Source organism: Saccopteryx bilineata, chromosome 6, assembly GCF_036850765.1.
Source record: "Saccopteryx bilineata isolate mSacBil1 chromosome 6, mSacBil1_pri_phased_curated, whole genome shotgun sequence".
Classification (NCBI taxonomy): domain Eukaryota; kingdom Metazoa; phylum Chordata; class Mammalia; order Chiroptera; family Emballonuridae; genus Saccopteryx; species Saccopteryx bilineata.
This window is the reverse complement of record NC_089495.1, coordinates 192,384,670-192,410,871: the sequence shown is the minus strand read 5'-3', so window position 1 is coordinate 192,410,871 and position 26,202 is coordinate 192,384,670. Positions and strand designations below refer to the sequence as shown.

Below are 26,202 nucleotides of genomic sequence, written 5' to 3'. Positions count from 1 at the left end.
GACAATCCCTGTTATTTGTTTATTGTACTATCTTCCACAATTCTGTGTGCATAAATATGCACATACAGAGCTTACCCACGAAGATCTCTAGACTTTCTCTCCCTTCGCATACTGCAAAGTTCCCACTGCTTTCTAAGCACCAAGACAATGGCATTTCAGGAAGGTATAGCCCTGTCGCTTTATTTTATCACAAGAAACGACGCCCCGCATTGCCGCATGCGCACTGTAAGAATTCGGGAGCGACTGCTCCGCCAGGGCTTCTTCAAAACGGAAGTGATGTCGGCAGAAAAGATTGGGCGGTCGCGGAAAAGTAAGGGCCGGCCTGCGCGCAGGGCTGGTTTCCGGAAGTAACCTGTGCGGCAACATGCTGGAGGAACTGGGTTTGATCGGGACCATAGGCGAAGATGACGAGGTACCTGTGGAGCCGGAGTCTGACTCCGGAGACGACGAGGAGGAGGTATGAGCCGATTGGGGGTGGGGGCGCAGCGGCGGGCAGTCAAGTTGCCTTGACTAGCTTCCCTTCCCCATGGCTCCTCTGCCTCTGCCCCCAAACCTTAGCATGTGCCCGCCAGGTCGGCGTAGGTCCGTCCCTAGAAGGGTCTCACCTGGACTTCAAGATCTTCCTCAGTTTACTCGCCACTAGCTTTTCCTCACCGCCGCACTGTGCCCGTGCGCATTCCGTGTCGCCTTGATGAACTCAGTACACATTTCACTGAACTGTATTTAGTCCAGGCTGTGTGATAGAGATCCAAGTGAAGCAAGACCTGGTTCCTGCTCAAGGAGCTGTGGTTATCCATTCGTTCGTTATGTCAGTATTTATTCAGTACTTACATTACACCTAGTATGGATACATAGCAATGAACAAGATGGACAGGACACCACTCTCTTGAAGCTTATGTTGGGGTGGGGTGGAGTTACAAACATTAAGTAGTATGGTAGTTAAAATGGGATCGATGTCATTGAAAAAGGTGCTCGCTCTTCAAAGATCCAGCTATGGTGTTTCCCCCTCTGTGACACATCTGTCTACTGACACCTCCACTTGCGGGTCTCAGCCTCCCCAAATTCACCGGTTCCAAAGATGAACTCTAGTCTCTCTCCCTCACCCTCCCAACCTGCTCCATCTCAAGCCAGAAACCTTGGAGCAGGAGTCCCCAAACTTTTTGCACAGGGGCCAGTTCACTGTCCCTCAGATCGTTGGAGGGCCGGACTATAAAAAAAACTATGAACAAATCCCTATGCACACTGCACATAGCTTATTTTAAAGAAAAAAACAAAACAAAACGGGAACAAGTACAATATTTAAAATAAAGAACAAGTAAATTTAAATCAGCAAACTGACCAGTATTTCAATGGGAACTATGCTCCTCGCACTGACCACCAATGAAAGAGGTGCCCCTTCCAGAAGTGTGGCCGGGGCGGATAAATGGCCTCAGGGGGCCGCAGTTTGGGGACCCCTGCCTTGGAGTCATCCTTGACAGCATCTTCCTCTCTCCCCTCCAGTGTTCTGAGAGCTAGCTTAAGAATTTCTCAGGCTTCTCCCATCTCTCCACCTACACTGCTTCCATCCTAGTCCAGGCCACTGCCATCTTGTGCCTGGATACCTAGAATACTAACATCACCGGGATAGATAGATAGATAGATTAGATAAATAGATTAGATAGATAGATGATAGATAGATTGATTGATTACTGGTCTAGATGGATTATCAGGCATGGCCAACATATGGCTTGCATAATGAGTTTATGCGGCCTGCGATTAAATTTTTAAGTCTCAGCTACTCAGAAGTGGAAGCGTCTTTGATTATTGGAAATCGAGATATTTAAGAAGATAGTGATATGTGGAAAAGAATTCCGTGTGTGACTAATCTAGGGGTAACTTCCAATAATTGGTTGGATTCGTGATACTTCTTTATTTAAAAAAAAATCCATTTTAAAGATTTACAACTTTTGTACTCGTCTGTACTCAATATGAACTGTTTGACATTTAGCGGTGATGTGAAACCCACATTCTTTTAGGCGAAGTTTGCCAGTGCGCACCCAAGGTTAAACAGTTTGTTATTTTTGTGGTAAAGTGTGCTGAATCAAGTGGCATTGTAGCACAGACAATAGCTGCAGTTGATAACTGAAAACGTGTCCAGGCTGTTTGTAAAACGAAATAATTGTTTTATTTGTGATACTGTATAACCCCTTCAAGCTCATTCTATTAATTAAATATTGTTTCAATTGTGATAGTTTGGATATTTATACTGTATGTAATTATATTTTTATTAAAATACTATATTAAAATTTTTTTCACTCACATTTATTCATAAACAAATTACATAATGAAATTTTGTTTACTTAAATGAATTGTTTTTGTATTTAACATTTTTTAATTTTAATATTTTGTCCGGCCCATGAAAAAAGTTTTCTTTCTAATCTGGCGGGGGGGGGGGGGGGTAAAAACTGTTGGCCACGCCTGGATTAGATAGATCAGAGGGATGGATTAGATTAGATGGGTGATCAGACTAGGTAGATAGATAGATAGACAGACAGATACCTAGTTAACAAACATACCTGGTCTCTAGCTCTTTGTCTTGTTCCCCTCTAGAGTCTTTCCACTTAGCCAGAATTATCTTTTTAATTCTTGAATAGAAAACTTATAAAAAAGGAGTAAATATGGCAGGTGATAAGCAAAACTTTTAGAATGAAGTGCTGCACAACTCTTCAATAGTTAAAATAGGTATCCAATAAATGATAATTATTACTAATAATGAAATGTAGGGTTATTTAACAAAAGAAAAATATCAGTATAGCACTTTTTAGTTCTCCAGCTTTTTTATTCTCAAGTTATCCTCCTGAAGCCATAGATCATCCAGTCCTTTTTTCTTTTTGTTATTGATTCTAACTTAATTGAATTGTGGTCAGAGAACAGATTTTGTGAAACTGAAGATTTGCTTAAAGGCCTATTATGCAGTTTTTGCAACCTTTTCATGTGTGATCAGAAAGAATGTTCATTCTCTAATGCAGGGTTCAGGAACCTATGGCTCGTGAGCCAGATGTGGCTCTTTTGATGGCTGCATCTGGCTCGCAGACAAATCTTTAATAAAAAAATAATGTTAAAAATATAAAACATTCTCATGTACTACAATCCATTCATTTTCTACTGCTCATGTTCATGGTTGCCCACCGGGACAACACCAAATTTTTTTATTTTTTATTTTTTTTTATTTTAACAGAGGCAGAGATAGACAGGAACAGACAGACAGGAACGGAGAGAGATGAGAAGCATCAATCATCAGTTTCTCGTTGCAACTTCTTAGTTGTTCATTGATTGCTTTCTCACATGTGCCTTGACCGTGGGCCTTCAGCAGACCGAGCAAACCCCTGCTGGAGCCAGCTACCTTGGGTCCAAGCTGGTGAGCTCTTTGTTCAAGCCAGATGAGCCCGCGCTCAAGCTGGCGACCTCGGGGTCTCGAACCTGGGTCCTTCCACATCCCAGTGCGACGCTCTATCCACTGCGCCACCACCTAGTCAGGCAACACCAAATTTTTATTGGATAATGCGTAAAGTTCATGGGTTGTTGTGGAATCAGGAAGTAAACTTCCCTCTTTTTTTTATTTATTTTTATTTTTTTCATTTTTCTGAAGCTGGAAACAGGGAGAGACAGTTAGACAGACTCCCGCATGCGCCCGACTGGGATCCACCCGGCACGCCCACCATGGGGCGATGCTCTGCCCCTTCTGGGCGTCGTCATGTTGCGACCAGAGCCACTCTAGCGCCTGAGGCAGAGGCCACAGAGCCATCCCCAGCGCCCGGGCTATCTTTGCTCCAATGGAGCCTTGGCTGCGGGAGGGGAAGAGAGAGACAGAGAGGAAAGTGCGGCGGAGGGGTGGAGAAGCAAATGGGCGCTTTTCCTGTGTGCCCTGGCCGGGAATCGAACCCAGGTCCTCTGCACGCTAGGCCTATGCTCTACCTCTGAGCCAACTGGCCAGGGCCTAAACTTCCCTCTTTTTAATCAAGTAGTTGGCTAGCTAATTGCAGAAACCCTTTTGACGAAGAAGATGGCTAAAAGAAAAAAAGATGAGGAGTATCGTACTTTTCAGCAGGAATGGACAGAGGAATTCGCCTTTGTGGAGAGAGCAGGTTCTGCAGTGTGTCTAATATGCAATGATAAAATTGCATTGATGAAACGGTCAAATATAAAGCGGCACTTTGACACACGCCATACTACATTTGCATCAAAATATCCAGCGGGGGACAGCAGGAAGAAAGTATGTCAAGAGCTACTGTGTAGAGTGCAAGCTATTCAGCAGCAACTCCGTGTTTGGACCCAACAAGGTGACTGGAATTTGGCTAGCTTTGCTAGTGCTTTAGCAATTGTGAGAAACAGAAAACCATTCACAGATGGGGAGTATGTAAAAATATTCATGCTTGATGTTGCCAATGAACTTTTTGACGACTTTTCGGATAAAGACAAGATAATCAAACGAATAAAAGACATGCTTCTGTCAGCAAGAACTGTTCACGATCATACCATTATATGGCAAATCAAATTGAGGCAACACAAGTGAAGGACATAAATGCAGCACCATTCTTTTCTCTCGCTTTGGATGAGTCAACAGACGTAAGCCATTTATCCCAGTTCAGTGTGATTGCAAGGTATTCTGTTGGTGACACACTACGTGAGGAAAGTCTTGCTGTTTTGCCTATGAAAGAGACAACAAGAGGGGAGGATTTATTCAAGCCTTTCACTGAGTTTGCTAAAGAAAAAAAATCTACCGATGAATAAATTTATTTTGGTGTGTACTGATGGTGTTCCATGCATGGTGGGGAAAAACAGAGGATTCATAGCGCTTCTTCGTGAACATGGAAAGAGACCCATCCTAAGTTTTCACTGCATCCTACATCAGGAGGCGCTTTGTGCTCAGATGTGTGGCGAGCCGCTTGGTGAGGTGATGTCGCTGGTCCTTCAGGTGGTCAACTTTATTGTTGCCCAAGCTTTAAATGATTGCCAGTTTAAAACACTGCTGGATGAAGTTGGGAATAATTGTCCTGGTCTGCTTCTGCATAGCAGTGTGCGTTGGTTGTCAAGAGGGAAGGTGCTCAGCCGTTTGGCGGCTTGCCTGAGCGAAATCCAGACTTTTCTTAAAAAAAATTTTTTTTAATTCATTTTAAAGTGGAGAGAGAAAGGGAGAGAGAGAGACAGAGAGGGAGAGAGAGAGGAGAGAGAGACAGAGAGAAGGTGGGGAGGAGCTGGAAGCATCAACTCCCAAATGTGCCTTGACCAGGCAAGCCCAGGGTTTTGAACCGGCTACCTCAGCATTTCCAGGTTGACGCTTTATCCACTGCGCCACCACAGGTCAGGCCAGACTTTTCTTGAAATGAAAAACATCAAGCATCCTGAGCTAGCTAACACTGAGTGGCTCCTGAAGTTCTCATATCTCGTGGACATGACTGAACATCTGAACCAGCTCAATGTGAAAATGCAAGGCGTTGGAAATACAGTCTTATCTCTTCAACAAGCAGTGTTTGCATTTGAAAACAAGCTGGAACTTTTCATCGCCGACATTGCAACAGGTTGTTTACTACACTTTGAAAAACTGGGAGAGTTTAAAGATGCATGCACAGCAAGTGACCCTGCTCAACATCTTGATCTCCAGCAGCTAGTGGGCTTTACTTCTAATCTCCTGTAGTCATTCAAAGCGCACTTTGGAGAATTTCATGAGCGCACTCGTCTTTTTTTTTTTTTTTTTAATTTTTAAAAAATTTTTATTTATTTATTTTTAGAGAGGAGAGAGACAGAGAGGGAAAGAGAGGAGAGAGAGACAGAGAGAGAGAAGGGGGGAGGAGCTGGAAGCATCAACTCCCATATGTGCCTTGACCAGGCAAGCCCAGGGTTTCGAACCGGCGACCTCAGCATTTCCAGGTCGATGCTTTATCCACTGCACCACCACAGGTCAGGCCCTCACTCGTCTTTTTAAGTTCATCACCCATCCACACCACGACTGTGCTGTGGACAGCGCCAACCTGAGTTACATCCCCAGTGTCTCTGTCAGAGATTTTGAGCTACAAGCTGCTGACCTGAAGGCCTCAGACATGTGGGTGAATAAGTTCAAGTCACTGAATGAAGATTTAGAAAGACTTGCATGACAGCAAGCAGAGTTGGCGAGCAAACACAAGTGGGAAGAAATGAAAAAACTTCAACCCGCAGACCAGCTGATTGTCAAAATTTGGAACGCGCTTTCCGTCACATACCACACACTGCAGCGTGTGAGTATTGCTGTGCTGACAATGTTTGGCTCTACGTGTGCATGTGAGCCGTCTTTCTCACATCTAAAGAACATTAAGACTAACCTACAATCACGTTTAACGGGTGGAAGTCTTAACGCCTGCATGAAGCTTAACCTCACCACGTATCAACCAGACTACAAAGCCATCAGCAAAACCATGCAGCACCAGAAGTTGTATTAATGGTAAGAAGTACTTTATTCATCATTGGTTAGCAACAGCATAACAATGTTATTAAAAAGAATTCAGAGACTTATTGTACTTTAAAAGTGTTGGTCTTACATAAAATGCACACATTTACTTGTATTTAGTGTTAAACATATTGTATGGCTCTCACGGAATTACATTTTAAAATATGTGGCATCAATGGCTCTCTCAGCCAAAAGGTTCCCGACCCCTGCTCTAATGGTAGGTGCAATGCTTAATAATGGTGTTATTCACATTTTCTGCAGAGGTACTAATTTTTTTTGTCTGCTTGATCTGTTAGTTACTGAGAGAGATGTGTTAAAAATCTCCCATAACAATTGTATTTCGATCGGTTTCTTTTTTTTTTTTTTTTTTTTTAAATTTTTTTTAAAATTTTTTTTTATTTATTCATTTTGAGAGGAGAGAGAGAGAGAGAGAGAGAAAGGGGGGGAGGAGCAGGAAGCTTCAACTCCCATATGTGCCTTAGACCAGGCAAGTGCAGGGTATTGAACCGGCAACCTTAGCATTCCAGGTCAATGCTTTATCCACTGCACCACCACAGGTCAGACTCGATCGGTTTCTTGTTGTCATCTGTCAATTTCTGCCTTTTTGGGCACCCTGGTTTTCCAGTGTTCTCTCATCTCAGTCCCGTGGTCACACTTCTCTCTCTTGTCAGGGGCCCATTGTGCTGGGCAGAAAGCAGAAAGCCTTGCAGAAGAACCGCAGTGCTGATTTCAACCCTGACTTCATTTTCACTGAGAAGGAAGGGATGTACGATGGCAGCTGGGCCATGGCTGATGTCATGAGCCAGCTCAAGAAGAAGGTAAGACTGATAGTGATAGGCCTTGGGCTGTTACAGTTAGACAGAGGTCTGACCCTGAGCTCACTGCCTTTTGCTATCTGCTTACATTCCTTTTGGAAATATGTGATGTGGTTTTGATGGGGTAGGAAGGAAGTGATCATAAATTAACTGACAGTCTTGATTAAAACCAAACAAGTGGCCCTGGCCGGTTGGCTCAGTGGTAGAGCGTCGGCCTGGCATGCAGAAGTCCCGGGTTCGATTCACGGCCAGGGCACACAGGAGAGGTGCCCATCTGCTTCTCCACCCCTCCCCCTCTCCTTTCTCTCTCTTCCCCTCCCGCAGCCGAGGCTCCATTGGAGCAAAGATGGCCCAGGCGCTGGGGATGGCTCCTTGGCCTCTGCCCCAGGCGCTAGAATGGCTCTGGTATCAACAGAGCAACGCCCCGGAGGGGCAGAGCATCGCCTCCTGGTGGGCGTGCCGGGTGGATCCCGGTTGGGCGCATGCGGGAGTCTGTCTGACTGTCTCTCCCCGTTTGAAGCTTCAGAAAAATGCAGGAAAAAAAAAAAAACCAAACAAGTGTAGACTTTACTTACAAACACATTCATTGATCTACAGATGATATGTAAATATATTAATAATATTTTATTGCTTTGATTAAAATGTCCATGACAGTTTTTCCTTGAGGAGGGGATGGTGAGCTCAGACTAACTTCAGTGTATATAGGAAGAGAGACCCTCCTTGATTTTATGGGATTAAAATGTGAAAAAAAGTCTGAGAGGAAACCTGATAATACCCATTCAGAAATAAATACCAAACACTACATATAAATTGCTTGCCTTAAAAAAAAAAAAAGAACCTAGCTATGTTAAACATGGTCTCTTTGTTTTGAATATTAGGAAGGAACCTTTGTAACAAAGAACAATGTAGTAGGCACCCTTGGTAGTAGTGTTTTTGATAGTAGACTCTGCCCCACAAATACTGTGATTCTGGCACTTGCCACATAATCCCATATGACCTCATGGTTGAGTGTCCCTGGTTCCCACACAACATAGCCAAAGCTGCCACAGATGCTACTGTCATCTGCTTCTTTGCCAAGATCTCATGCTTCTCTTTGAGTCTGGTTAAGAGGCTAGAAGATGAATGAAAGTTATTTTCTATTTCTTGCATTTCAGAGAGAAATATTGCCAGCTCAGAACAGTTTAATCTGGATTTGGCTGGTTCCTGTTTGTCTTTTCAAGGCAACTGGAGAGGGTTATATTTCTATCCATATGAACCCAATGTAATTAAAGACTTGGTCTTATAGAGCTTACAGTCTAGCAGGGTAGAAAATAACTAGACAAATAATTACACAGTGAACTGTAGTTGTGGTAAGTGCCAGAGCAGTTCAGGGTGTGCTGAGCATGCATAGAAAGGGCCTGCCATTTCCTACCCTTTCTGAAGTTCCCTGAATTTGCTTGGATATCAACATTTTAAATAGGCTAAATTATGTCTGATTGGCAAGGGGAAGTTTTTCTAAGTAGTATTCAGATATAATGTGATATCTCTTGTTAACTGAATTATTCTGAATAGTAAACACCTTCTAAAATGTGGATATTCTTATTGGTTCCAGCTTGAAGTTTTTTCATAAACAGACCACTTATTTAATGTTTTTTTCCCTTGGCTGTGAATAATCTATGATTGATGAATCTGTCCAAGGACAGTCTTTTTCTAATTAATATCTGAGACCCGACCCTCGGAATACCCTTGCTTTGTCTCTTTCCCATATGTATATTCTTTTTATCTCTGTATTTTGATCTGCAGAGGGCAGCCACCACATTAGATGAGAAGATTGAGAAAGTTCGAAAGAAAAGGAAAACAGAGGTGAGAAAGCAAAGCAGGTACTTCTCTTCCTAGTTAAGTCCACCGCTGACTCGACCCCACCCCACTGTTTCTCTGCAAGCCTGAGTTGAAGTGTGGCTGGCGTAGGCAGGCTTCTCTGTGTGTCTGCTGTTAATATTTGCTAAGAATCCACGTAGCATAATATTGCTCTGTGTAGGTTCTGGTTTTCCTGAAGTTTGTGGTCGCCTTGCTTTGTTATCCCTTTGTCCCCCAGGATAAAGAAGCCAAGTCTGGGAAGTCAGAGAAGGAGAAGGAAGCAAAGGCGGCCTCAGCACCAGAGGAGCGGGGAGATCTTGAAGGGAAAGATGAGGAAGGCTTAGGAGATGAAGAGCCAGAGACCGACTACTCGTCAGCTGATGAGAACATTCTCACCAAAGCAGGTAGGTGATAGCAGGTGCTGTCAGAAACAGGAGCAGGGCATTGGGAAGTGTCTGCCTTTACTTTGCTCTTTCACACAGTTAAATGTAAGATTTCTATGTTGAACTCCTTTCTTTTAGCTTCTTTTTTTCCTTAGGATTTTGTTAGGGTTGTGTTTTGTAGACAGAGTTAACTCTTTTCTTCACCTCCAGCCTCACACAGCTGCCAGCACCTCTGTGACTCAAACTTATTTGGGTGTTAGGTCCCCCACATCCCCCCTCAGATGAGTCCCACCATGTAGTGAGTGCTCCATAAATATGATATTTCTTGCAGAAATGAGAGCTAAAGCATCATAATGTAGCATAGTGGTTGAGAACCTGGTCTCTGGAACTTGGCGAGTTTGCTTCCTGTCTGACCTTAAGTGAGACACCTACCTGTACTGCCGCATAGTTACCTCATCTTTGAAACAAGGCTAATGACAGTCCACCCTCAAGTTGTGTGGATTCAGAGAGCTATCCACATAAAGCACTTAGGACAGTGTCTAGCACATTGTAATGCTCAGTAAGGGTAAGCCCTGATTATCAGCTATATTTTTCTCCATAGACACACTCAAAGTAAAGGAGCGGAAGAAGAAGAAAGGACAGGTAAGTGTGGGTTTGGAAAATAGTGTGCAGCGAGGGAAAGTTTTTCTAAGTAGGTTGCTTTGCAACCTAAAAGGATTGTGAAATCAGGATTAAGATCAGGAAAAGAATTTTAAAAGGGTTTTGTTTTCCTGGGCCCTTTTTCTGAATTCTCATTCTATCTTTTGATTTTCTGGTGTAGGCAGCAGGAGGATTTTTTGAAGATGCATCTGAGTATGATGAAAAACTCTCATTCCAGGACATGAACCTTTCCCGCCCTCTTCTGAAGGTAGTGGCTTCTTTTGACAACCATGAGATTATTGTTGTCACCCTGTAACTGTCTTACTAAACTGGGCTCTTTGCCTCCTAAACTCTGTTGTTCACACAACTGCCAGTGAACTTTCTTTTTTTTATTTTTTATTTATTTATTTTTTATTTATTTTATTTTTTACAGAGACAGAGAGTGAGTCAGAGAGAGGGATAGATAGGGACAGACAGACAGTAATGGAGAGAGATGAGAAGCATCAATCATTAGTTTTTCATTGCGTGTTGCAACACCTTAGTTGTTCATTGATTGCTTTCTCATATGTGCCTTGACCGCGGGCCTTCAGCAGACTGAGCAACCCCTTGCTGGAGCCAGCGACCTTGGGTTCAAGCTGGGGGGCTTTCAACCCCTTGCTTGAGCCAGCGACCTTGGGTCCAAGCTGGTGAGCTTTTGCTCAAACCAGATGAGCCTGCGCTCAAGCTGGTTACCTTGGGGTCTCGAACCTGGGTCCTCGGCATCCCAGTCCAACGCTCTATCTACTGCGTCACCGCCTGGTCAGGCTCCAGTGAACTCTCTTAAACAGAAAGTTCCATCTCAGCCTCTCAGGTGACGCCCCTTCTGGGTTCCTCTGATGATGTCTCTTAGCACTCATTCTGCTCTGGCCATACAGGCCTCCTCCTCAAGCAGTTCAGGCATCTTCTTCCTCAAAGCGTTTGCACTTGTTCCCCTGCCTGGAAGATTCTATCAGAAATCTGCTTGCATTGCTCCTTGCCTCTTTCAGGGTTCTACTCAGTAACTGCTGCTCAGTGAACCCTTCCCTGACATCCCTGCTATAAACTGTACTTGCTCTCTCCACCTGCCCTCTCCAGCTGTCTTTCTCCATATTATTCATACACAGATGCCATGTGTTTGAGGGCAGTTATTTCTTCATTTACTGCTATATTCTCAGTGGCTGAACAGTGCCTCACACACAAGAAGAACAATAAATACTTGTGGACTGAATGACTGGGATGGACTAAGATACCGCTTGTTTGGAAACCTGCCTTGTTTGTTTCATGCCGAGACTCCCCTTTCCCCTTTGCTAACTCTTTTTCCTTCAGGCCATTACAGCCATGAACTTCAAGCAGCCCACCCCGATCCAGAAGGCGTGCATACCTGTAGGACTGTTGGGGAAGGACATCTGTGCCTGTGCAGCCACTGGGACAGGTAAAAAGGATAGGGCCCTGGGAGGGGTTGGGGAGGGGCAGAAGGAGGATGTTCAACCAAGAACAGGCTCTAGGTTGACCAAAAGCCCTCTTTGCTAAATGCACAAAATAATTTTTTTTTTTTTTTCTTTTCATTTTTTCATTTTTCTGAAGCTGGAAACGGGGAGAGACAGTCAGACTGACTCCCGCATGCGCCCGACCGGGATCCACCCGGCACGCCCACCAGGGGCGACGCTCTGCCCACCAGGGGGCGATGCTCTTGCCCATCCTGGGCGTCGCCATATTGCGACCAGAGCCACTCTAGCGCCTGAGGCAGAGGCCACAGAGCCATCCCCAGCGCCCGGGCCATCTCTGCTCCAATGGAGCCCTGGCTGCGGGAGGGGAAGAGAGAGACAGAGAGGAAAGCGCGGCGGAGGGGTGGAGAAGCAAATGTGCGCTTCTCCTGTGTGCCCTGGCCGGGAATCGAACCCGGGTCCTCCGCACGCTAGGCCGACGCTCTACCGCTGAGCCAACCGGCCAGGGCACAAAATAATTTTTTAATGCAATAACACTATTTATTCTGTTTAGTAGCTCCCTTATTAAAACTTACTATATAGGCCCTGGCTGGTTGGCTCAGCGGTAGAGCGTCGGCCTGGCGTGCGGGGGACCCGGGTTCGATTCCCAGCCAGGGCACATAGGAGAAGCGCCCATTTGCTTCTCCACCCCCGCCCCCCCTCCTTCCTCTCTGTCTCTCTCTTCCCCTCCTGCAGCCAAGGCTCCATTGGAGCAAAAGATGGCCTGGGCGCTGGGGATGGCTCCTTGGCCTCTGCCCCAGGCGCTAGAGTGGCTCTGGTCGTGGCAGAGCGACGCCCCCGGAGGGGCAGAGCATCGCCCCCTGGTGGGCAGAGCGTCGCCCCTGGTGGGCGTGCCGGGTGGATCCCGGTCGGGCGCATGCGGGAGTCTGTCTGACTGTCTCTCCCCGTTTCCAGCTTCAGAAAAATACAAAAAAAAAAACCCAAAAACTTACTATATATGTCTCTATTTTTTTACATACTCTGCTTTCTAAAAATGGTTGCATAGTATTTTATTACAGGACTATTTTTTACTATATAATTAACTGTACTAATATAAAATATTGCATTGAACATCCCTTTTATAAAATCTTTACTCCTAGGATGAGGGCCTATCATGGAAGAGACAGGCGGCCATGATTGAGGAGATAACGTACCCTGATAGAATTAAATGACCTTTACGAGACCCCCTGCAATCTGTGGCCCATAACTATCGTACATATTTGAGTGCTCAGTGAAAACCTAACCCTTGAGAGGCTGAAGCTCTTCTCTTTGCCATCTTCGTGCACTTTTCTCCAGGTAAAACTGCTGCTTTTGCACTGCCTGTCTTGGAGCGTCTAATCTACAAACCCCGCCAGGCTCCAGTAACCCGTGTGCTGGTGCTGGTTCCTACCCGAGAACTGGGCATTCAGGTGCACTCGGTCACCAAGCAGCTGGCCCAGTTCTGCAACGTCACGACCTGCCTGGCTGTGGGTGAGTGTCTGGCTGAGGGCTGCCAGCCCTTGTGAGACCATGATGTGGTAGAGGACAGACTTGCCCCACCATCTGAGATTGATGGGTGCCAAGAAATCCTTTATCCACTTAAAAGAGTGGACACTGTGGGCCTGACTTGCAGTGGCGCAGTGGATAAAGTGTCAACCTGGAACGCTGAGGTCACAGGTTCAAGACCCCAGGCTTGCCCATTCAAGGCACATATGGGAGTTGATGCTTCCTGCTCCTCCCCCTTCTCTGTCTCTTTCTCTCTCTCTAAAAAAATGAATAAAAAAAAATCTAAAAAAAAAGTTAAAAAAAGAAAAAGAGTGGACTTTGTGTTTTTCTAGTAGACATTGGAGGGGAGGGGAGAGGGTTTGATTGAGACTTAACCAGTCTTGCAGAGTAAAACTTCAAAATTATGAAAAAGAATTTTTCTTGGTATAAACACATTTAGGATATAGTTTTCACTTTGCATGAACAATGAATCAGATATTGTTTGGGGCAGAATTTTTCTGGCATTAATATGATAGTGTTATCCAACCTTCATTTTACACTCCTTATACCATGGAAGTCAAAGTTGATGTGGAAAGACATCAGTTTTGCAGCTGCTTCTCAATCAGATGCTTGAATCTGAAGTGCCTTTGTGTTATCTTTTTTTTTTTACAGAGACAGAGAGTCAGAGAGAGGGATAGACAGGGACAGACAGACAGGAATGGAGAGATGGGAAGCATCAATCATTAGTTTTTCATTGCACATTGCAACACCTTAGTTGTTCATTGATTGCTTTCTCATATGTGCCTTGACTGCAGGCCTTCAGCAGACCGAGTAACCCCTTGCTCAAGCCAGCGACCTTGGGCTCAAGCTGGTGAGCTTTTTGCTCAAACCAGATGAGCCCTCACTCAAGCTGGTGACCTCGGGGTCTCGAACCTGGGTCTTCCGCATCCCAGTCCGACACTCTATCCACTGCGCCACTGCCTGGTCAGGCCTGTGTTATATTTTTTGATGTTTGCATTTAACACATCTGCCATTAAATAATGTTTCTTCCTATTGTAATATCCACACACATGGGGCCTTTTTTAGTCGTATTCTTGCTGTTTCCTTTGCATCTGGCTGAGACCTGGCGGGTGGCAGGGGCTCAGTTAATAACGGTGAATGACTGAACTGGCTGCCTGGTGGGCTTTTTTCTCCGTAGGTGGCCTGGATGTGAAGTCTCAGGAAGCAGCTCTTCGGGCAGCACCTGACATCCTTATTGCCACCCCGGGCCGGCTCATTGATCACCTCCACAACTGCCCTTCCTTCCACCTGAACAGCATTGAGGTGCTCATCCTGGATGAGGCCGACAGGTACTCATCTAGGGTCCCAAGGGCCAGAGCCCCAGATAGGAACCTGCCACACTGTATTATTTGCTCTCACCATTCTACATGGCTCTTACCAATTCAGCTGCTTATATTTGGGCCTTTGTCTATCCTTCGCCCAGATTATCCTGCTTTCTCCTTCTGTAACGTGATGGTTAAAAGGGAAGGTAGTTCAAATCCTGGCCCTGCCCCTTCCCAAATGAGATTTGGAAACATCATTTAGATTCTCAGAGCAAAACATTTTCTTGTAAGTAGGGGATAAGAATAGTACCAACTTCATGGTGCTGAGGATTCAAGGAGTAAGTTGGGTTAAGTGCCATTGCATAGTAAGGGTTCCACAGCCTCTCTCAGTCTGATGAGAGGCTCCCTCCCTTCCTTTCTCTCATATGTATCCCATGTGCTTTCTTCTTTCCTACATGACTGAACAGAATAAAGTTTTAATGACCTAGACTGGGGGATAGGAAGGAGGCCACAAAAAACCCCAGAGCCTGTTCAAGTTTACTCTCAAATTGCAGCAACTCCAGACTAAACAGGTTGTTAACCAAGCTCTGATCTGTATGCCCCTCCCTCTCTCTTCCGATCTTGTGAATGGCAATGCAGTCCTGACAGTTGTTCTGGCCAGAAATCTTTTTTGTTTAAATTTTTTTATTTGGGTGGGTGGGGAAGAGAGAGAAAGATGCATCAGCCTTTTCCTCCACCTCGTTATTCCATTTAGTTGTGTACTTATTGGTGCTTCTCGTATGTGTCCCACCTGGGGACCGAACCCATGACCTCAGAACCTGGAATGATGCTCTGTCCACTGGGCAAACCCGGCCAGGATCCAGCCAGCCAAAATTCTTAACATCATTCTTGTCTCCTCAATTTCACACCCCACGAGACATTCATCCATAAATGCTCTCACCACCCGCCCACTTTGGGGTTTCCGCATTTGCCATGCCCTCAGTTTGGAATGACTTCCTTTACCTCCTCAGGTTTCTGCTCCCATTGTCAGTTATCTGAGGCCACTCTCTATAACAGGTCTTACCCTCCCCCACATGGTCATCTCATCATCTCCTTCCTGCCTTACATTCTCTGAAGCGCTACCCCTCGCTGTCCTCTCTGCTTTCTCCCACTGTTACCTGAAAGCTGGTGTGGTGGTTGTGTCCCACCCATCTCCTAGAATACCATATTCACCATATTCATAAAGGGCTGGCTTTGTGTTGCTTGCTGCCACATCCCAGTGCCCAGGGCCGCATCTGGAATCTAGCAAATGCTCCTTGAGTGTTGAATAATGACCGAAGAGCAAATAAACCATTCTTGAGGCCTGAAGGTAGTAAAGCAGACTATTCTCAGCCATGATCAGAGTTGGGTCTTAAAGGAGAAGGGAAGGGAATTGTATTCTTCAAACATGTCAGCATCTCAAAAAGACCATGAAAGGCTATGGAAGTTTCAGTTTGAAATGACTAAGGAGACATGACAACTAAATGAAATATCTGATTCTCAACTGGAGCCTGACCTGGAGGGAGAAATAGTGTAAAGAATTGTGTCAGTGGCCCTGGCCGGTTGGCTCAGCGGTAGAGCGTCGGCCTAGCGTGCGGAGGACCCGGGTTCGATTCCCGGCCAGGGCACATAGGAGAAGCGCCCATTTGCTTCTCCACCCCTCCACCACGCTTTCCTCTCTCTCTCTTCTCCTCCCGAAGCCAAGGCTCCATTGGAGCAAAGATGGCCCGGGCGCTGGGGATGGCTCTGTGGCCTCTGCCTCAGGCACTAGAGTGGCTCTGGTCGCAACATGGCGACGCCCAGGATGGGCAGAGCATCGCCCCCTGGTGGGCAGAGCGTGCCCCTGGTGGGCGTGCCGGGTGGATCCCGGTCGGGCGCATGCGGGAGTCTGACTGTCTCTCCCTGTTTCCAGCTTCAGAAAAAAATGAAAAAAAAAAAAAAAAAAAAAAAGAATTGTGTCAGTGAGAAAACCTGTAGTCGGTGCTTTCCTTTCTGGGAGAAGACCCATGCCTTCCTCCTCTCCTTCCCCTCACCACGTTTTCCTTGCCTTTCCCTTCCTCCTAAGCTCTAAGTGACCCCAGGAGACTTGCAACCAGGGGAGCAATGGGCAGTGGCAGCTCGTCCCAGGCTAGCCCCCTGAACCGGTCTCCAAGGCCTTCTTTTCTCTTTCTGCATAGTCAATAAATTCTTCCTTTACTTGATAAAAAACAACAACAAAAGTTGGAGTGAAAACAAACTGATCACTATTATTACCTATGAAGAGAAAAAGGTTCCTTTATCAGTGGAGAGAGCTGGCAGACATCCCTTTAACCAAGTGATCAAACTCAAACCAGTGGTACTGGGACACTGACGATCTGTGTCTCCCGATGGGGTGGGAATAAGGTGCACCCCTGCACGTTCTTCCTACAGTGATTTACTGTATCCGGTCCCTGGGAAATTAGACAAATACAGAGTATGGAAAGGCTGAAGGAACTTTTCTAGATTAAGGAAGACTAAAGACATGCTGACCAAATGCAACTCAGAACTTTGGTCCTGACAACATCAAAACATTGCTATCTGATGTTTTCTGCCACTCACTGCGATAGGGGTGAGCTTGGTCCGTTTCTCTTGATTCTGTCCCTTCCCTGCTCACCAGGATGCTGGACGAGTACTTTGAGGAGCAGATGAAGGAGATTATCCGAATGTGTTCCCACCACCGCCAGACTATGCTCTTTTCAGCCACGATGACAGATGAGGTGGGCCATGGGGAATCTCCTTGGCAGGGTGAATGGAGAAGGCAGTGCAGACGACCCCGGCCCTGGGTGGGGCATGCCTGGGGTGAGCACAAGCTTGCCTCCCACTCTGCCCCCTGGCAGACTGGTGAGCACCCCTTTGCACGTGCCAGGTCAAAGATCTGGCGTCTGTCTCCTTGAAGAACCCCGTCCGGATATTTGTGAACAGCAACACGGATGTGGCCCCCTTCCTGCGTCAGGAGTTCATCCGGATCCGGCCAAATCGGGAAGGGGACCGGGAAGCCATTGTGGCAGGTGAAAGCCCAGGGTGGGACTGAGCAGGGCGGGATGCTTGACTCCCTTGGCCTCACGGGTACCACACTGGAGCACTTGGCTTGTGCCCTGGAGCTCTTCCATCTAGCCTCCCCTAACCCAGTATGTAGTGCTACCATTCCATCACTCTGTCACTTTCTGTATGAGTCTTTCCTTCCTTCTTTTTATCACCTCACCACCCTCCCACCATCCAATCCTTAAGTCCTGCTGAACTCCCAGCCACTTTCCCCCACTGCCCCTCTGGCTCTTAGTCCAGATCACTGCTGTCTATTGACTGGATGATTGCAATAGCCTCTTACATAGTTATCCTGCTTCTACCCTTTTCCCTTGGTAATCCACTCTCCATGCTGCATATCATTTCAAATGATTGCTTACAGCCTGACCAGGGGGTGGCACAGTGGATAGAGTGTCAGACTGGGATGCAGAGGACCTAGGTTCGAGACCCCGAGGTCGCCAGCTTGAGCACGGGCTCATCGGGTTTGAGCAAAGCTCACCAGCTTGGACCCAAGGTCGCTGGCTTGAGCGGGTTACTCGGTCTGCTGAAGGCCCATGGTCAAGGCACATATGAGAAAGCAATCAATGAACAACTAAGGTGTTGCAATGAAAAACTAATGATTGATGCTTCTCATCTCTCTCCGTTCTTATCTGTCTGTCCCTATCTATCCCTCTCTCTGACTCTCTCTCTCTGTCTCTGTATAAAAAAAGAAATGATTGCTTACAAATGAGCATTTGCCTGCTACTTCCTTATTTAAGGCCCTCTGGTGTCTTCCATTGCTCTAAGACTAAAATCCACACTCCCTAGTGGGTGCTGTAGACCTCCTGAGTCTGGCCTCTGCCTGCCTTGTTGTGCCTTCTTGCTTTAGCCAAACTCGTCTGCTTCTGCTTGTCCTAGTGGGGGACTTTATGTTTGTTCTCCCCTGTCTGGTGTTCCCCCAAATCTTCTCTTGGATGAGCCTGCCTTGTCATTCAGCTTGAGAGAGGCCAGTGCTGGAGCCGCCTCCCCATCCTCCCTTCACTCTCTCGAGGGCGTTTAGCACCCTTGGGAATCGGGGATCTGCTTCTTCGTCTGCCCTGGAATGTGAGCTGCTCGAGGACAGGGACCTTGCCCATCTCCCTGGTGCCAGGCTCAGCAGCACTCCTCAGACAGAGAGTGTGTTTCGGAGATGGCTGCTAGCTCACTCTTCTCTCCCTGCCAGCTCTGTTGACAAGGACCTTTACCGACCATGTAATGCTCTTCACCCAGACCAAGAAGCAAGCCCACCGCATGCACATAGTCCTGGGGCTCATGGGACTACAGGTGGGCGAGCTTCATGGCAACCTGTCACAGACGCAGCGGCTGGAGGCCCTTCGGTAAAGTTGGGGGGGCACCGGGTCTCCTCCACCCTCCTCGGGCAGGTCAGAGAGGGCTCTCCTAATTCAAAAGAGGGCAAATACCGCCCAGAGGTTGTGTCAGAGCAATAGCAGGGGACACAGGTAGGACAGTTCCCTTGGAAGGTCCTATCTTAGATACATTCAAGAACTCTGACTTGGTATTTTCACAGAGGATGATATTCATGCCACAGGGCGTGAATGTGGGAGCTGCTGAGTGGGGCCACAGTGGGAGATTCTGACCTGGGATGATTCAGCAGATGGGTTTTTTTTGGTTTTTTGTTTGTTTTTTGTGGGAGAGACAGAGTCAGAAAGAGGGATAGATAGGGACAAACAGGAGGGAGAGAGATGAGAAACATCAATTTTTCGTTGCAGTTCCTTGGTTGTTCATTGATTGATGATTGATTTCTCATATGTTCCTTGACCGGGGGGCTATAGCAGAGTGAGTGACCCCTTGATCGAGCCAGCGACCTTGGGCTCAAGCTGGTGAGCCTTGCTCAAACCAGATGAGCCCGCGCTCAAGCTGGCGACCTCGGGGCCTCGAACCTGGGTTCTCCACATCCCAGTTCGATGCTCTATCGACTGCGCCACCACCTGGTCAGACTCAGCAGATGTTCTTTCCAGCTGCTCCAGAGCAGTGGACAGACCTGTGTCTGATAGATTTGGAATCAAAGCCAGCCACCTTTTCTTGACCATTTACTTTGCAAGGCCCTGTGGGGTGTGCTTTTACATTTGATTCCTCATTTAATTTTCACAAAATGGGGTCAGCCTGGTAGGCAAAGAGGAACTGTTTAGTTATCTCCCACCTATCTGTAATTCATCACAGGCAGCTGGGAGTTGTCTTTTAAAGAAAAGCTGTTTTAAATGCTGAGACAGACATTTGCATCTGCTACTTCCTATAGTCTAGCTCTGTGGTTCCCAAACTTTTATATGTATAGGAATTACTATATAAGGGGCATACAAAATATTATGTTTGCTCTACTTTATGGATTTTTTTTTTTTGTATTTTTCTAAAGTGAGTAGCAGGGAGGCAGAGAGACAGACTTCCACATGCACCCGACCGGGATCCACCTGGCATGCTCACTCGGGGGTGATCCTCTGCCCATCTAGGGCATTGCTCTGTTGCAACCAGAGCCATTTTAGTGCCTGAGGTGGAGGCCATGGAGCCATCCTCAGCGCCCCAGCCAACTTTTGCTTTAATGGAGCCTTGGCTGTGGGAGGGGAGGAAATAGATAGAGAGAAAGGAGAGGGAGAAGGGTGGAGAAGTAGATGGGCACTGTGCATTTCTCCTGTGTGCCCTGGCCGGGAATCAAATCTGGGACTTCCACACACTGTGCCAACGCTCTACCACTGAGCCAACCTCCGGGGCCCCTTAATGGATTATTTAAGGGGAAGTATAAATGTCAATGTGCTGACATTCAGGATCTATCCCCATTATGATAGCCTGTACTCTACTGCTTGAGTTCAAATGGATTTGTGTCTTTCTGCTGGCTCATGCTCTTGCAGAGTCTTGCTGAGGTTGAGAATCTGAAGGAACATCTTTTTGTGGCTATTTCCAGGCGCTTTAAGGATGAACAGATTGATATCCTTGTGGCCACAGATGTGGCAGCTCGTGGACTTGACATTGAGGGGGTCAAAACGGTGAGCAGGCTCCATCTTCCTTGAACTTTTGCTGGGAGTCTTTTTGCCTCTTTGTGTCCCCGCTCTTCCCCAATTCCCAGGTATGCTTGCTGGTCAACTTTGATCTTGCAGGTAATCAACTTCACAATGCCAAATACTATCAAGCATTATGTCCACCGGGTGGGGCGAACGGCGCGTGCTGGCAGGGCTGGGCGCTCGGTCTCTCTGGTGGGAGAAGAGGAGCGGAAGATGCTGAAGGAGATTGTGAAGGCTGCCAAGGCCCCTGTGAAGGCCCGGATACTTCCCCAAGGTGAGCAGGCACCACTGCAGCAGCTCAGGGCGGTTTGGGTAGGTGGGGCAGGTTCCTAGGTCAGACCCTGTGGGACGGGGCAGGGGCAGAAGGTAATAGGGGAAGTTGGAGCTTTGCATTAGGAGCCAGATTTTAATCTTTTCTGCCACTTGCTGAGTGGCAGGTCTCACCTTGCCTCTTTTAGCCTCTGTGTTTGTAAAAGAGACTCATGACAGACTTGTGCTCCAAGTGCCTGATTCATAGGTATTTCCAGCCTTTGGGAAGAGAAGTCCAAGGCTTCTTCTTAGAGCAGAATCCCCACTGATTCCCTCCTGCCCCCAAGTTCTTGAGGGGCAGAGGGTGGGGAGGAGATCACACTCGTTCTTTTTGGATATCTTTCATTCCTTTTGTTCTTCTCATCCATAGGAGTCATATAAAGCACATCCATTTTTTTTTTTTTTTTTTTTTTTGTATTTTTCTGAACCTGGAAACGGGGAGGCAGACAGACTCCCGCATGTGCCTGACCGGGATCCACCTGGCACGCCCACCAGGGGGCGATGCTCTGCCCATCCGGGGCGTCGCTCTGTTGCGACGAGAGCCATTCTAGCGCCTGGGGCAGAGGCCAAGGAGCCATCCCCAGCGCCTGGGCCATCTTTTGCTCCAATGGAGCCTCGGCTGTGGGAGGGGAAGAGAGAGACAGAGAGGAAGGAGAGGGGGAGGGGTAGAGAAGCAGATGGGCGCCTCTCCTGTGTGCCCGGGCCGGGAATCAAACCTAGGACTTCCACACGCCAGGCCGACGCTCCACCACCGAGCCAACTGGCCAGAGCAAAGCACATCCTTTTTTATTTTATTTTATTTTATTTTATTTTTTTGCATTTTTCTGAAGCTGGAAACAGGGAGAGACAGTCAGACTGACTCCCGCATGCGCCCGACCGGGATCCACCCGGCACGCCCACCATGGGGCGATGCTCTGCCCACCAGGGGGCGATGCTTTGCCCATCCTGGGTGTTGCCATGTTGCGACCAGAGCCACTCTAGCGCCTGAGGCAGAGGCCACAGAGCCATCCCCAGCGCCCGGGCCATTTTTGCTCCAATGGAGCCTTGGCTGCGGGAGGGGAAGAGAGAGACAGAGAGGAAGGTGCGGCGGAGGGGTGGAGAAGCAAATGGGCGCTTCTCCTGTGTGCCCTGGCCGGGAATCGAACCCGGGTCCTCCGCACGCTAGGCCAACGCTCTACCGCTGAGCCAGCCGGCCAGGGCACATCCTTTTTTAAGTCATAGAAATGATACATATTTATTATTGGAAATTAGTAGATAAAGTAAGAGCAAAATGTAATTGTATGTCAAGGACTTACCACTGTTAGTATTTAGATATGTATCCTTTCTGACCTTTTTTCCCATTCATATATGTCTGCCTTTTTCTTTCTTTTTCTTTTATTTCTTTTCATTTTCATTTAATTCATTCAACCAGCAAACAATTATTGAGTACTACTGCATGCCGGTTGCTACTTACTCTATTCTAGGTATTGGGGATACAACAATAAACAAAACAGCTGATCCTCTGGTGGGATAAAGACATAATAAATAAGCTGCCTGACCAGGCGGTGGCGCAGTGGATAGAGTGTCGTACTGGGATGCAGAGGACCCAGGTTTGAGACCTCGAGGTCTCCAGCTTGAGCACAGGCTCATCTGGTTTGAGCAAGGCTCACCAGCTTGAGCCCAAGGTTGCTGGCTTGAGCAAGAGGTCACTTGCTCTGCTGTAGCCCCCCAGTCAAGGCACATGAGAAAACAATCAATGAACAACTAAGGTGCTGCAATGAAGAATTGATGCTTCTCATCTCTCTCCCTTCTTGTCTGTCTGTTCCTCTGTCTGACTCTGTCAAAAAATAAATAAATAATAAATAAATAATCTAATAGAACAGGGATCAGGAACCTATGGCTTGCAAGCCAGATGTGGCTCTTTTGATGGCTGCATCTGGCTCGCAGACAAATCTTTAATAAAATGTTAAAAATATAAAACATTCTCATGTATTACAATCCATTCATTTCCTACCACTCATGTTCATGGTTGCAGGTGGCTAGAGCCAATCACAGCTGTCCTCCGGGACACCAAATTTTTATTGGATAATACATAACGTACACGGGTCGTTGTATGGCTCTCATGGAATTACATTTTAAAATATGTGGCGTTCATTGCTCTCTCAGCCAAAAACGTTCCCGACCCCTGTAATAGAAGATGTGATTGAGAACTACAGGAGGAGAGGTGCCTACTTTAGAAAGGCTGTTCAGGAAAGGCCTCTGAACAGATGGCATTTGTGATGGGTCCTGGATGACCAGAATGAGGTGGCCCTGAGCAATCTGGGGATAGAGTGTGCTAAGCAGAGGACACCAGGGCAAAGTCTTGGAGACAGGAATAAACTTGGTGTGTGAGGAAAAGGGAAGAAAGGTTAGAGGGCCCAGGGCGTGATGAATAAGGGGGAAGACAGAAGGTCAGAGAGGACAGCAGAGGCCACACTTAGGAGTTTGGGATTTATTTAAAGAGCAGTAGGAAACCTTTGTGTGGGGTTGAGGGTATTAAGCAGAGAAGTCACACATTAAAAAAAAGTTTTCTAAGTCACTAAGTACATTATTTTCAGCTACATAGTCTTCACTCTATTTTAAAATCTTTTTTGTTCTCTTCCCTCAAGATGTTATACTGAAATTTCGGGATAAGATTGAGAAAATGGAGAAAGATGTGTATGCAGTTCTGCAGCTAGAGGCTGAGGAGAAAGAGATGCAACAGTCAGAAGCCCAGGTGAGGCTGGGAAGAGGGCTGTGGTCCCCAGCGCCACTCAGGAAGCACACTGTGTCAGCCCTTCTGAAATCCTGTATCTGCAGATCATCAGAGCCTCAAGCATTTGCAGGCAGTGGCTTGTAGCTGCCATGTTATATATTCTCAGAGGTAGGTTCCATGGCAGGCACCCTTTGCTGTCCTGACAGATCAACACCGCAAAGCGGCTCCTGGAGAAGGGGAAGGAGGGACAGAGGCACGAGCCTGAGAGGAGCTGGTTCCAGACCAAAGAAGAGAGGAAGAAGGAAAAAAGTATGTCGGGGAGGTTCCTCAAAAAGCTAAAACATAGAATTCACAAGACCTAGGAATGGAATTCCTATACCCCAAAGAATTGGAAAGGGTCCCTCTTTTTGATGGATACTTACCCGCCAGTGTTCACTGAGCAGTATTTACAATAATCAAAGGGTGGAAGCAACCCATGTCCATCAACAAATTGATTGAGACCCATAATGTGTGTACACACAAGGGAATATTCTTTAGTCATAATGAAGTTCTGGTGCATGTAACAAGGATGAACTATGAAAGCATGCTGAGTGAATTAATCCTGCTTATATGAGGTAACCTAGATGGGCAAATTCATAGACACAGAAAGTAGAATAGAGATTACCAGGGGTTAGAGGAGGGAGTTATTAATGGTTTTAGAGCTTCTGTTTGTGATGATAAAAAAAGGTTTAGAAACAGAAAATGATGATGGTTGTGCAATATTGTGAATGTAATTAATGCTATAAAATTATACACTTAAGAATGGGCAAAATGGTCGCTGGCTGGATAGCTCAGTTAATTAAGCTTTGTCCTGATACACGAAGGTTGTTGGTTTGATCTCTGATCCGGGCACATACAAGAACAGATCAGTGTTTCTGTCTCTCTCACTCTTCCCCATCATAAGAGCAATAAATAAATTTTTAAAAATGGATAAAATGACAAATTTTATGTTATATATTTTGCCACAACTAAAAAAAAGGAAGAGGTTTTTAGATATTCCCATCCTGTTTTTAAAATTCACATTGTTTGACACCTTGCTTTTTTCAATTAATATTATAGCTTAGAGATTATTCTTTTTTTTTTGACAGAGACAGAGTCATGTCTATGACCATGAGACCATGTCTATGACCCCTTGCTCAAGCCAGATGAGCCTGCACTCAAGCTGATGACCTTGGGGTTTCAAACCTGGGTTCTCCGCATCCCAGTCCAATGCTCTATCCACTGCGCCACCGCCTGGTCAGGCAGAGATCATTCTATTTTATTTTTTATTGTTTTATTTTTTTCTTCTGGAGATCTTTTTTTTTTTTTTACAGAGACAGAGAGTCAGAGAGAGGGATAGATAGGGACAGACAGACAGGAATGGAGAGAGATGAGAAGCATCAATCATCAGTTTTTCGTTGCGACACCTTAGTTGTTCATTGATTGCTTTCTCATATGTGCCTTGACCGTGGGCTTTCAGCACACCAAGTAACCACTTGCTCAAGCCAGCGACCTTGGGTCCAAGCTGGTGAGCTTTGTTCAAGCCAGATGAGCCCGTGCTCAAGCTGGTGACCTTGGGGTCTCAACCTGGGTCCTCCGCATCCCAGTCTGACGCTCTGTCCACTGTGCCACCACCTGGTCAGGCTGGAGATCATTTTATATAGACACATATATAGCCACCTTCTTTTTCTTTTTTTTAAATGTGGCAGTGTGGTCTTTATCAGTTAGGTTGATTATACTTTAATTCTTTAACCACTGAGGAACATTGGGTTGTTTCTAGTCTTTTACTATAAATAAGTTATGTAGTGAACAACTTTGTTTTTTTTTCCTTTTTAATTTTTTATTTTTATTGAATCCAGAGAGAGGAAGGGGGGTAAGGGGGAGACAGAAGCATTGATCTGTTTCTGTATGTGCCCCAGCCAAGGACTGAACCAGCCACCTCTGCATTGCAAGACAATGCTCCAGCCAGGACTGTAGTGAATAACTTTGTACAGGTATCTTTTCACAATTAAGCAAATATATTTGATTTGCAGGATAAATTCCTTAAAGTAGAATTGTAGGCCAGAGGTTATATGTATTTATTATTTCATTAGGGATTATAAAATTACCCTCCAAAGAGGATGTGCCACAATTTTAAAAATGCTGCCTATATATGACGAGACAAAAAATGTGTTATGTATGTGAAATTTCTATGTTAAATATATTTATAACTACTGACCTGTGGTGGTGCAGTGGATAAAGCTTGACCTGGAACGTTGAGGTCACCAGTTTGAAACCCTGGGCTTGCCTGGTCAAGGCACATATGGGAGTTGATGCTTCCTGCTCCTACTCCCTTCTCTCTCTCTCTAAAAATGAATAAATAAAATCTAAAAAAAAGTTATAAAAAGTTTATAAAAAATACATATATATAACTATATTGTAGGAAGGTGTGCAGGAGCATAAGTGAACTAAATCCTTATCTTTCACAATAGGAAGTAGATAATCAGTGTCTCAAGTGGATTAATTGAGAAATAGTGAAACAAGAATGCTATTTAGTGAGGTGGAGAAAATCATCAAGAAAGGAAATGACTGCTGCTTCTCATTTTAAGTCCTTATATACCAATTTAAAGTATGTGCACTTTTTTTAATCCTTTAATGTTTTATCTTTTTAAATTT

General features: G+C 46.1%; 1 protein-coding gene across 1 annotated transcript in view; it reads left to right on the top strand.

Moving 5' to 3' along the window:
- Positions 1–289: 289 nt before the first annotated feature.
- The window catches only part of DDX27 (DEAD-box helicase 27), a 29,252-nt gene continuing 3,339 nt past the window's right edge, over positions 290–26,202 (top strand). The window contains exons 1-16 of the mRNA XM_066235335.1: positions 290–457; positions 7,132–7,278; positions 9,058–9,117; positions 9,350–9,515; positions 10,096–10,136; positions 10,315–10,401; positions 11,478–11,583; positions 12,932–13,105; positions 14,298–14,448; positions 17,075–17,174; positions 17,324–17,465; positions 18,680–18,833; positions 20,411–20,492; positions 20,604–20,781; positions 23,444–23,550; positions 23,736–23,838. Of these exons, the coding sequence (XP_066091432.1) occupies positions 365–457; positions 7,132–7,278; positions 9,058–9,117; positions 9,350–9,515; positions 10,096–10,136; positions 10,315–10,401; positions 11,478–11,583; positions 12,932–13,105; positions 14,298–14,448; positions 17,075–17,174; positions 17,324–17,465; positions 18,680–18,833; positions 20,411–20,492; positions 20,604–20,781; positions 23,444–23,550; positions 23,736–23,838 (1,891 nt within the window). The 5' untranslated portion in view covers positions 290–364. The remainder of the gene's footprint in view (positions 458–7,131; positions 7,279–9,057; positions 9,118–9,349; positions 9,516–10,095; positions 10,137–10,314; positions 10,402–11,477; positions 11,584–12,931; positions 13,106–14,297; positions 14,449–17,074; positions 17,175–17,323; positions 17,466–18,679; positions 18,834–20,410; positions 20,493–20,603; positions 20,782–23,443; positions 23,551–23,735; positions 23,839–26,202) is intronic.